Here is a 12,081-nt window from a genome sequence, read left to right on the forward strand (position 1 = left end):
TGGTTGGCCATAATCAATGTAGCGTGTGCACAACGAGCATACACTTTGCTTTTCTCATGTACACACAGATGCAGCAGTTTTCATTTTTTATAAAACCATGAACATTTTTACAAGGAAACATTCACAAATGAGGGGAATCATTGTTGTGTCCATGAAGATGTGAAAAACAGGCATAAATCTAGCTTACACATTCATCCAAATTTTTATACGCCTGTTTGAACAAAGCTAATTTGGGTGGGTTGCTATGGGAGATGGGCCCCATACAATGCCACGTGTTTTTCCAGCCCTGACGAGAACGTTGCTCTCCTCGCTTGTGAAGTGCTCCTTGCACACGCATGGAAAATCCTCCAATATAATAATTGGAAAGCGCACCTGCTCCTAAAGGGATAGTGAGATGTCGCTCTGATCTGGTTTATTTCATGTTAGGCCCAAACCACACCTATGAACAATGTAGCTACTTCATTTTAGATTTGCGTTGCACCCAAGAATCCCGTTGGTAGGCTATAATAGCAACAGCACCCAAGGTCCGGCCACAAAGTTACTGTTTCATGTTTTTATGTTTTAGATGTTAAAATAGGGCTCTTTCTTTGTCTCTCAAACATGGTTCAAGTTATGTATGAAATGGGGCTCAGCTCAATAACAGTCAGTCACTGTTGAATTGCAATGACTTTAAACAACAAAGCAAAATGCTCCAGGTCAAGGGATGAAATGCCATACAGTAATCTAAGACAAAGCAGGCTGTTGTATACAATGAATCTTCATATTAATTCCTAATATAATACACTACAGTACGTGCTAGAGGTGAATACACTCTAGATGTGATTAATATGGATTCTGTCCTCCATTAATTTTTTTTCAATTGGGATGTTTGCTAATGCCAGCCATAATGGGCAGAATGAATCTGCCTTATGTACAGTGTATCCTCTACAGGTTCTTTTTCATCCTTCCTCCAGTGTCCTCACTGTCCCATCAGTTTCCTCATCATTGTGGTAGTTATACTGTAACTGGCTAGTCTACTGTATTTCTAAGTCACATGTATAATGTCCTTTTCCCTCTTGATGTTCAGCAGACCATCTTTATAGAAATCACTAACTAGACTTAGACAAATGTACACTTTAACATGGGTAGAGTAAATGCTGACAAAATACTGAATTTGTCCTTGCATGATAGTGATTAAGCTGATGTGTATCCAGGGGAGGGCTGGGTCAAAATAATATACAATGAAATAAGACTTAATTAGGGGGCAGGAGGATTACAACAAGAAGACTTTTGTGTCAATCCTTTCTAATTTCCATCAAGTGTGACTGTCTGTCATTCCTTCCATACCAGGTAGTGATGAATAAGATATATGGCATTATAGAAGAGTTTGTTTACACATAACATGTCCAGATCATGTCTGATTAATGTGTTGTTATGTTAATGTTAATATGATGTTAATATCCCATTTCAATTAATTCATTATGCCTTATGTGAGACGCCATAAATGTAAAAATATCAGGGCTCAACTAATAACTGGGATTTGGCCTCCTCCTCCTCAGGATGAAATTTGCTGGTGGTACTTCATTCTACATCCCAATTATCCTCCATGGAGCACTGAGACTCATACTATATCTGATGGGACTGATGATGGGGGTATCATCTGCAAACTTGATCTTGGTCGTTTCTCCTCCAGCAGTAGGAGCAATAACTGTACTGTACTGCTGCTGGTGATTTGTACTACTGATCCTCGTGACCCGTCCTGCGCCACCCATGAACCCATGTCTTGTGCCACCTGTCCTATTCACTGTGCCACTGACTTGCTGTCCCATGCACTGACCTGCACAACTCATTTTGTTTTGTGACACTTGCCTACTCTCACATGGCACTCACTCAATATCCCATCTGATGTGCCTACTGTCCGTCATTAGTCACTGTCCAATGGGTTAGGTTTAGGATTAGGTTAAGGGTCAGGTTTTTAACATTTTGTAAGTCTCACGGGACATAGACTAGTGGTACAGGACAATAAGTGAGTGGGGCAGGACAGTGTACAGGACAGACGAGTGGCACGAGCCACCAGCAGCAGTATAATACAGTGTTTGCTCCTATTACCTCTCTACAGCCTTATGGTGGCCTATCTGTATTGATGTTTCCATATTGTTAAAATTGACCAATTTAATTATATGAAAGTATCAAGTGACACAGATCTATATTGCTGTTCATGACTTGCAGGCTGGAGAACAGATTGAGGATCTATCATGTTATATGCTAAGCTATGCACGCATAGGTGTTAATTGACTCCAAATGTAGCAGAGTAAACAGCCAGGTTGATGGCATTTTCCACAGCCTGGTAAGCAAACTGATAGGGATCCATGATTGATGATACAATAGTATGTAGCATGAATGCAGACCAAAAAGTCATTTTTTTTTTTGTTTTTTTTTATCCAAATCAAGTAAAATCAGAATCAAGTCAATAATTTTTTTTTTTATCCAAATCAAGTAAAATCAGAATAAACATGGACTTGGAGCTTATCATAACTTTTAAAGACACATTCTACTTTCCATTTTCAGAAAAAAAGGGTGTCTGGCAGATATAGGCTTAGTCAATGAGGAGTTGGTCGGCTGGTAAATTGAGAAATGTCCAGGGATGAGAGATATGAGACTGTGAAAAGTGTGAGTGCTGGTGTTCTAACATGCAGCTTAATTATACTTTCAGACACTGGCTACGACCTTGTTGTCCTGTTTCCAACTCTGAACCTATCACCACTAATACTGAAATGATCACTTTTTTCATGTTAATTTAAATACTATCCTGCTTAAATACATTGGTTTTGAATATATGAAAAACAAGATTAATGGGTTTTTATCAAATCTCTGATCTGTCAAGTCAACACAGCGCGTTAAGTACTGCCAAGTGACACCAGGTCCCATGGACAATTTTTGACTTTTGATTTCACCAGTGCCACGTCTGCATCCTGAAGAGTTTTTATATTATGACAGTATAATGTAAAATGTAGATTTTGAATAAAGACTACAAGGCAATTATGTACTTTATGCACTTTTTACAATCACAAATTATTTACACTTTCAAATTCATTCAAGTTTATTGTAGCCATTTCCAGTTGAAGAAATCTATCTTTGTGTGCTCACATGTACCACAAAACACATCTGACACAAGAAAATTCAATAGAGCATAAATGAGCTCCCTATTGTCCTTTAAGTGCTAAAGTTGAGGTTGAAATGTCACAGTCCAGAATGCATAAAACAGTCCACCCAGAGGGCCAATCCATTCAGTCAATATTGCAATTATATTACACACTCATGATTGAAGTATATGAAGTTGCAGTGCAAAATAATTTCACAATTAACAACACCTAATGTTGATAACTGAATTATCATAGGGTTAGTGCATATTTACATGTCTGATAGCTTGGGGGTTAGCCTGCTAATAAAAGGTAGCCAGAGTCTGGCCATTCTGCAGCGATAAATTATTGCTTGCTGGAGGTTGTTGAAGACAAGCTGGAAATTGTTGAAGTTGAAAAAGAAAGGATCAGCAGATTTTAAAAACAAAACAGAGTGGTCTCCTTTCTAATCTTCTTCTGACTCTGGACTACTAAGGTTATATTCGTCATCAGTGTCCGATCTGCATTCTGTGTCCTGTATCTGGAGGTCATCAACTATAGCACTATACGTGCTCACAGCTTGTTGGCATAAACTCTCCAGTGCATAAGACCTCCGCATGAGGACACTTTTGAAACCAGCTGCAGCATCCTCTGACAAGTCACCAAAATCTGTAACATACATAAACATGGGAATTACTAATATTGTTCAAAAATTATAGCATGTAGAACCACATATGACATAAAAATGTTACTTGTTCTCAAATTCAATTGAACTCAAATTCATTGAAACTGTATGTTTAACATCCTATATACGGTACCCTTAAACGTCGGTTATATTGACGATCCTGGGACGTCATACAACTGACGCTTTACCTTTAATGTCGGTTAGGTGACGGGGTAGGTTTAGGATCCGGTAACGTCATCTAACCGATGTTTAAGGGTACCCTAAAAAGGCAGATGTTGACGTATGGTCAAAAGACGTCCCAAGACATCAGTTATATGACGTCTTGGGATGAGACTGCGCTGTAATAGCCAATCACAATTTACCTTTAATTTTCCGATTGGTTGATTTTGTGGCACACTTGTAACGCTCTTGCACGTTGAGCGAGCATGTCAAGAGTTGAGCGCGCACAGAATTAAGAGGTTGAGAGAGAGAGAGAGGGACTTGACAGGAGTGCAGAGAATAAGTTTGAGAGAGCACCTGTAAACAGAGTGAGAGGGGTTATTATTGCACGTGCATATGGCTAATAGCAAATACATTTATTGAGCACAGAATCATTTTTTTTTCTTTGCTCAAACAATTTTTTTTTTTTGCGATTGTTAATTTCTGTTCAAAATATAATGCATTGGGGGGGGGGGGGGGGGGGGGGGCTAAACAAAGTGTGAGGGTGGAGCAGAGTCGTACAACTAATGTAGAAAACAATAAAACTTGTGGCTCTTTTCCACTGACTGGTACCAGATCCACTTGACTCTTTTGGTTCCACCTCTGTTGAAGTTCCAACAATGATGTGCAGATAGCTCTGTGGTCATTGTTATTGCTAGCATCATGTTAACGTTCTGAGCAGGTCCTCAACAGCAGCTTAGAGTTAGCGAGACAGGACAGCCGATAGAGTAAATATTGCTCCCCAAAAACATGTCTGTAATGCGATGATTTCAGAATACTGTTGATTTTATCTGTTCTGCTGTAGTGATTGCTGTTACAAACTTTTACAAAATGGTGATGCAAAGATAGTTCACTTCAGTATCGCTATAGCAACCGGTTCCATGAAATGGTACTTTTATGCAGTAGAAAATTAAACCAAAAATTTGAAACCAAACCAAGTAGAGTCATGTTGAGGTGAGTGGAACCAATACCATTCAATGGAAAAGGGACTATACATATGTTAGTGAGGAAAAAAAAATCCAAATTTGACTTACAGCCCATTCTGATGTTCTCTTTCAGCTTCTCCACTCCCTTTATCTCCTTATGGAGAGATGTGATGTGCTGAGACATCTCCTTAACCAGGATGCTCTGCTCCTCCTCAAGAGACCGTTTTAACCTGAAGGAGTGACCTTTAGGTAGTGGGAATAGATGGAAATATGAAAAAGTGATTTAGTATTTACGATTAAGTTATAAACTAAAACATATGAGAGAGAGAGAGAGAGAGAGAGAGAGAGGGAGAGAGAGAGAGAGAGAGGGAGAGAGAGGGAGAGAGAGAGAGGGAGATTTTGCAGTATACAGACAGGTATACATTTTCAAGAACATGTCAGGACTACCACCATACCATCCTCACGTCTCTCCCAAGGCAGGATGTAGTCCTCTGTCGAATTTGAGCCCAACTCCTCATCAATTTTATCTTCTGCAATAGCATTGTACAGCTGGATCTTTTGTTTCATTTTTTTTTAATTCTCTTATTTTTCTTCTTTTTCTCTGTCTTGTCTGGTTGCTATCTGCAAAGCGAAATAAGAAAACTATCAGGAAAACTGTTTTTGTTTGTTTGCAATGTGCCATTTGAATATCAGTCAACCAACCATGCTGACGATAGAGTTCCTGCTTCTTGCGTAGCAGAGCCACTATGATGCTCTCTATCTCAGCCCTGAGATCCTCTGTTGCTCCCTGTTCTGCTGTGCTCCCTGGCTCTTAATAGGAAACACAATTATTTCAGAAATTGTTTAATTTAAAAATGTCTGATCACCTTAAGTAGTTAATATTTGAATAAACTAATTAACAGATGTGATTTACCTGTGACTGTCCACTGCTGAACATCACACACCCACTGCTGTGCTGTTTGTTCAGTGATGTCATTCTTCTGGCGGAAATCACTGAAGCTGGCAACTTCCAGCTTTACCTTCTCGGAAATCTTTAAATCACACAAAAATAAAAAATACCATACAAGCTTTCAGACAATACCGAGATCAAATTGAAATTCCATAACCTACAGTTTATAAATTAATAGATGAATGAGCTTATTACAGATGGATAGACGCCAGCTCTGCAGTTTGTTGTTAAAATGTATGTTGTGTCAGGCAAAAGGACCATTGGGAAATGCCCTTACTTTGATGTATCTGCAGGCTAAGACTTTATGAAGGTTCTCTGTCTTTTTTCTGTTCCACCCCATGGCCTGTTGCGTAAGCATATTCTCTCTCCCTGATTACAAAAAAATATGCATGCATGATTGGATCAGTTTACATGAGAAAGACCATTGCAGTTAGACATGACCAAACACAAAAATTACTTTAGTGCAAGGATAACATGAAAATTACATTTTAGAAGTCAGAAATACCTCATCATAGTGTATGGTTTGTATTGTGTCATACCAACCTGCCTTTGTCATGTACTTTGTGACAAGAGCTGCCCTGGATAGAAAGCTGTTTACCTAGATAAACAATACAGAAATTAATGTATTCCTATATAACATAAAAAAAAAAATGTATGTATATGTGAACATGTAGCCATACTGTTTTATTGTTTGTCTTATTGTTTAACTAATATCTTATCAGATAATGCAGATAATGAATTTGCAGATAATGAATTTCCCTAACATGATCAAATGAGTGTATATAATTAAATAGTGAAGCTCAGAGGGAACAAAGCTTGAAATAGTGATGCATCATGCATAAAACACCACTGCTCACTTCACTTTTTTATTTCAACAAAATATGTGTTGCAACTACAGTTCAGATCGTGCTCTGATGGTCATTCGAGCAAGCATAGATCTTTGTTTGGTACCCTGATGTACTTTATCCTTCACACACTGCTTAAATGTATCAGTAAAATCTCCTATATCTACATAGTTACAATAATGTCTGTAATAACATACTTGCTCAACTTCCTCTCCAACAGTGTTCCCTGCTCCATCCTGATTCATACCGCCCCATCTCACCTGCAACAGTGTTGGATTAATTTCATACCATAACTTTAAATAATGTCATTTATTATGTGCACATTCAAATCTTTTTCACTTTAAAGGTGTCATATTTTATCTGCATAATATACTACACAAGATATACTAATCACAGACTTACAACTTAGTATATTACTACTAATAACAATTTAAAATAATAAAAAACAATCATTGCACGACTTCTAGCACTAGCTGCCTGCTGGCTACTGTTGCATCTAAATTTCAGTAATTTGAGGTACCTCGCATTTTGCTGTATGAGCTTTGGCATGCATCACACTAAGAAATGGCCTCATTTCCATCAGTGGTTGAAGATCGGATGATTCTTCAGTCGCTTTGCTTAGGTATGGCTGCCAGTACCTAAAAAGAAGCACAGCATTAGTAGGCATTAACTAATACTTTGCCTGGCCATCAATATAAAATGACTGAAAAAAAAAAACAGGCACTTGCCATTTAATGTACAGTAGGTTGACCAAGTTTCAATATGAAAGAGAAAAATTACCTGCAGACAACATCCATGCAGAAGAAAGTGACATTGGCCCTCTCTGACAATTGTTTCTGTAAAAACATTGGGTCGGCAAAGACCTCGCCACGGTAGTGGTCCAGTCCACGCAGCAATATCCCGTGTCTGATGCACAAGAGGACAATATTTTTAATGATCTGTTTACACAATAAGACCTGTGGAAAACAGAGCTAATCAAAAACCTCTATTCAAAGCTTAAATCCATTTGCACATACGCACGCACACAAACACTCATCCCCATCAATCCTCAATCGCAAACACTCATCCCCATCAAGTAATTTATTTTAAAAATAAATAAAGTGATGAAGCCAATCAGTATATGGGGATGATTGGGAGGCCATGATGGACAGAGGCCAAGGAGCAAATTTGACCAGGATGTCGGCATTACACCCGACTCTTTTTGAAGGACAACCTGGGATTTTTAATGACCACAGAGTCAGGACCTCAGTTTAACATCTCATCTGAAGGACGGAAAGGACTTTACTTCCCATTAGGAAATACCTGACTCTGAACCTGACTCTGATGCATTTATCCACAATTGAGTTTCCACAGGGTGTGACAAGTGCAAGTACAATTGCATACTTCTGATCTACCCACATACCTGCAGACTGCCACTTGTATGCCCTCTTCATCTATTTTGGACGATGATTTTTTTGACATCTCCTTACTTGCCCTGAACCTTGAAACGCCACATGTTCCACTGTTATCTGCCTGTAAAGTTAGATATCACTCATCTTAACAAATAGAAAACAGAAAAGACAAACAAACAAACATAAACAATAGATATACTGTCTTAATATGCAGTATTAGACATACTCTTGTCATGCTGCTGCCTCTGATGCTGGACAATAAAAGTCATTTACTTCACACATCACATCTTCTGTATGTTTGCAAAAACAATATTCGAAAAAACTTTTCTGGAACGTATCTGCACAGACATTCCCTGGCTATGACATAAAAAATTTTTAGTGTTTACAGAAAATAAATATCACAATATTAGATACATTAATATGATTATGTGTTACAATGATTCAAGCAGATTTACCCTTCCAGCCTGAACAGAACGGTGCTCCAGTAGCTTTAAAAAGGCATGCCTTGACATCGAAGGAGCCGAAACTTTAATGTGAGCAAAAGCGTCGAAGACGTCAAACCTATATAGTGCATTTTTGGTTGACATCTCTTTCAGCGGACAGTTTAGCATCAAGCAGCACTGGCCTTGCTGCTTTTGCCCTTGTATCAGCGTGTAGCTGCCGCTGTGCCCATGCTGTTTTTTTTCAGCTGCCACATTAACCTCAACTGAGTCAAGCGTGTCCCTCAGCTATTGAAGACGTGTATCTAAAAAAAATAAATGAAAATAAATAACTGTTAAACAACCCTTCGATTGAGTGAAGGCACAATAGGTAAAATTGACTGAATGGTACAACAATAATTATTAAAATCTGACATTGACCAAGCCATACATGACAGTGTCCATTCAATGTTGGTTTAATGTACTGTATATGGATTTGATCATGGTATCACGAACCATTGTATCACAATGGTTTCACAAAACGTGTAATATGCTTCCGATAATAGACCAGTTTGAAATGAAGAGTAGGAGTGTCTATCACTCCCCAAAATAGGAAAAAATTTCTAAAAGCGAGCTATGCAAAAGCAATGAGTGCAGAATTGTAAAAATTTATAATATAATGCACATTCTTTCTACAACAACAAAATACAAATACAAACACAAACCACTTTTAATGTAGTTACGTGGAGAAGAAGTGTGAGACATCAACAACAATGAATCGAGGAAAAGTTTACAGGGTCATTAGAAAAGTTGTTGATATGGAGGGATAGGAAATGTTATAGGGATTATACAGACATACTGACCAAGACTTGCAGTCATCTCTTCTTCGATGTGAGGGACTTCCTCAGACACTGTGATCACTTGAACTTCAGAAGCTGTAAAGGCCAATGCAATAGGTTATCTATTCTATCAGGGTCTTACTGTAAAGCATCATATATTTCACCCCAGAAAATTCACAAAATTCCATCATACATCTCACCAGCATTTAGATATTAGATAATAATCATTATTAAACTATAACAGTGTAATAAACAACGAACCTAATGCACAACGTTTTTTGTTTTTTTTGACGTTTCTTACGTCTGTTACTTGTGGCCGCTGCGCTTGCGACTGCTTTCCCTCTCTTAGTCCTCTTTCTTTTTTGAGGGACATGGCTTCCCATTGCAGCCTATATGAAAATAAAATATTAATGTTTTCTAATAGAATATCAGACTTATGGTTATGTTTGGACTTTGGACGCAAAGTAACTAACATTAAAAAAACACAAAACTAAAACTACAAGACATAAAATACTACACTACTCCAATGTCCATTAAATGTCAAGAACATCAACAGCAACTACAACAAACAATCTGTAATACCAATAGTTATTTGACATAGATATGGGTGTAAAGTTGTCAAAATTTTCAGCAGCCATATGCCATCTGACCTCACTAGGATCTTCGAAGACTGCTGGGTGGTTTTCCGACATGGTGCATGCACAGATACAATACAAAAATACAGACAATAGACAAACAGTACAAATATGAAGATGAGTGTGTGCGTGCGTGCGTGTCTGTGTGAGTGAGAGAGAGAGAGAGAGAGTGTGTGTGTGTGTGTGTGTGTGTGTGAGAGAGAGAGACTAGAGAGAAACAGTGAGAGAGAGATTGAAAGAGTGGCTCTTAAAAGTGCCTTTGTTTTCTATATAAAACTGAAATAGAGACAGAGAAATGGAGATAAGATGCAAATAATCTGTAGAACAGACAAGAAAGCATAATTAGATGCATCTCTGAGAAAAAAAAATTAATGTCTACATTAATGTGAGACACTAAAGGTGAATAGGGTAAAATTTTTAAAATAAATGAATCTATTACCATGATCACCATGAACCTTCCTCAGTTGATTAATTACACAAGTATATAAAAACAATGTATTATAAGTTTTTGAAATTTGTATGTTTAATTATGCAAAATAGGAAATATCTCATTAAATATGCACAATTTTGCATATATATTTTCGGTAACAAATCTGAACACATGATAAATCCAGGTGGAAAATTATTTTTTCATTTAGTTTACACAAGATGGAAAAAGAATATCAGATGGATTTCAGGATAGGGCCTAACGTTAACGTTATATGCTTTCATCTCACTTTTCATCAAAAACAAACGATTTTCACTATATTTCTTTGGTGTACATGGTGCTACAGTACAGAGGATGATATGTTGGTAACGTTACTGGAGAATGACAAAAAAAATAATTTTGAGAAAACGTCTTTTAAATATTTCTTAAAATGCATACTTTTTTTTAGAGAAAAACAACTAACGTTAGCAGCTAACGTTATTTACAGACACGATATCATGTCAAATATTTAGCAATGAACAATAGCCTACAAGCGATCTAAAACGCATTAAAACTTATATTTCAACATTTATATTTAGTAAATAAGTAGCAGGTCTGAGATACATACCGATTGGTAGAGGGGATCCTCGCAATGACGGAAAAACCGCGAAAGTGCCGTGGGGTCGCCGCCATGGCAACACGTCCGATTTAACATTAATTTATTATAAGTCTTTATCATTTTTTTCGTTGTCTGTATATGCCTATCTGTCAATTGAGTAAATTAAAGTAAAAAAAAAAAAAAGTAAATTAGTCCAAATATTATTTACACCAGGCTGATGGATGGGGAGTTTGATTGATCGAGCCTGCCAGTTATCCGTGTGTCCATCACGGATTCAGAATTTGACAATGTGGAAAACTGTTATACACAAAATGATCAGGGGAGATAATATGTTCACAGTTTAATGAGGCTACATTTCATCCCGAACAGACAACTCGAATAGCCTAAAGTGTCAAAATCAGCAATAGGCAATCTCCAGTGAAGGTGAAACAATCTGTGGCGACCACCGAATATTCCGTGGTACGGTCACGGAAGAAACCCGTGGTCCCATCACGGAAGAATCCGTGGTGCCATCACAGAATTTGTCAATAAGCAAAAGGCTGTACAAACTGCAGGGGATAAGAAGTTCACAGTTTAATTAGACTACATGCATCACAAACACGGACAACTTGAATAGCCTAAAGTGTCAAAACCAGCAGCAATATCGCCCAGTAAAGGTGAAACAATCTGTGGCGACCACCGAATATTCCGTGGTACGGTCACGGAAGAAACCCGTGGTGCGATCACGGAATTTGTCAATAAGCAAAATGCTATAGAAACTGGTCAGGGGAGATAAAAAGTTCACAGTTTAATTAGACTACATGCATCACAAACCCAGACAACTTGAATAGCCAACCTAAAGTATCAAACTCAGCAGCAATATCGTCCAGTAAAGGTGTGGCGACCACCGAATATTCCGTGGTACGGTCACGGAAGAAACCCGTGGGCCCATCACGGAAGAATCCGTGGTGCCATCACAGAATTTGTCAAAAAGCAAAAGCTAGAAACTGGTCAGATAAGGAGTTCACAGTTTAATTAGACTACATGCATCACAAACACGGACAACTTGAATAGCCTAAAGTGTCAAAATCA

At 37.9% G+C, this 12,081-nt stretch overlaps 3 protein-coding genes across 9 annotated transcripts in view; 1 reads left to right on the plus strand and 2 right to left on the minus strand.

The window, feature by feature from the left end:
• The window catches only part of LOC148977668 (uncharacterized), an 8,528-nt gene extending 6,687 nt beyond the window's left edge, over positions 1–1,841 (plus strand). The window contains exon 11 of the mRNA XM_089134595.1: positions 1,539–1,841. Within this exon, the coding sequence (XP_088990721.1) occupies positions 1,539–1,841 (303 nt within the window). The remainder of the gene's footprint in view (positions 1–1,538) is intronic.
• Positions 1–12,081, minus strand: part of LOC120466809 (inactive rhomboid protein 2) — a 311,775-nt gene that overhangs the window by 186,154 nt on the left and 113,540 nt on the right. The window lies entirely within an intron of this gene.
• On the minus strand, positions 3,679–10,119 carry LOC148977669 (uncharacterized). Of its 7 annotated transcripts, none has more exons than XM_089134003.1 (16): positions 9,612–10,119; positions 9,375–9,446; positions 8,548–8,837; positions 8,319–8,343; positions 8,104–8,213; positions 7,482–7,607; positions 7,222–7,339; positions 6,899–6,961; positions 6,400–6,454; positions 6,134–6,225; positions 5,821–5,938; positions 5,610–5,717; positions 5,363–5,528; positions 5,016–5,150; positions 4,146–4,299; positions 3,679–3,767 (listed from the first exon to the last, which is right to left on the minus strand). In XM_089134003.1, the coding sequence occupies exons 4-13, from the start codon at positions 8,325–8,327 to the stop codon at positions 5,431–5,433; spliced, it is 897 nt and encodes a 298-aa protein (XP_088990129.1). In that variant the 5' UTR covers positions 8,328–8,343; positions 8,548–8,837; positions 9,375–9,446; positions 9,612–10,119; the 3' UTR covers positions 3,679–3,767; positions 4,146–4,299; positions 5,016–5,150; positions 5,363–5,430. The 7 variants fall into 7 exon arrangements, with proteins under 7 accessions (XP_088990129.1, XP_088990128.1, XP_088990127.1 ...); XM_089134002.1 differs by having other exon boundaries at positions 8,319–8,449; XM_089134001.1 differs by lacking the exon at positions 8,319–8,343 and having other exon boundaries at positions 9,652–10,119.

The sequence above is a fragment of the Pimephales promelas genome, chromosome 8 (genome assembly GCF_988280905.1).
Source record: "Pimephales promelas chromosome 8, fPimPro1.hap1.1, whole genome shotgun sequence".
Lineage (NCBI taxonomy): Eukaryota > Metazoa > Chordata > Actinopteri > Cypriniformes > Leuciscidae > Pimephales > Pimephales promelas.

What these genes read in the sequence shown, in the direction of transcription:
- LOC148977669 (XM_089134001.1), bottom strand. Translation starts at nt 8,703, where the DNA reads ATGCTAAACTGTCCGCTGAAAGAGATGTCAACCAAAAATGCACTATAT. An exon ending in GTTCTGTTCAGGCTGGAAGG is followed by an intron (nt 8,214 to 8,547) that starts GTAAATCTGCTT and finishes CTAACTTTACAG; the next exon opens with GCAGATAACAGTGGAACATG. An exon ending in TGCATGGATGTTGTCTGCAG is followed by an intron (nt 7,340 to 7,481) that starts GTAATTTTTCTC and finishes GCTTCTTTTTAG; the next exon opens with GTACTGGCAGCCATACCTAA.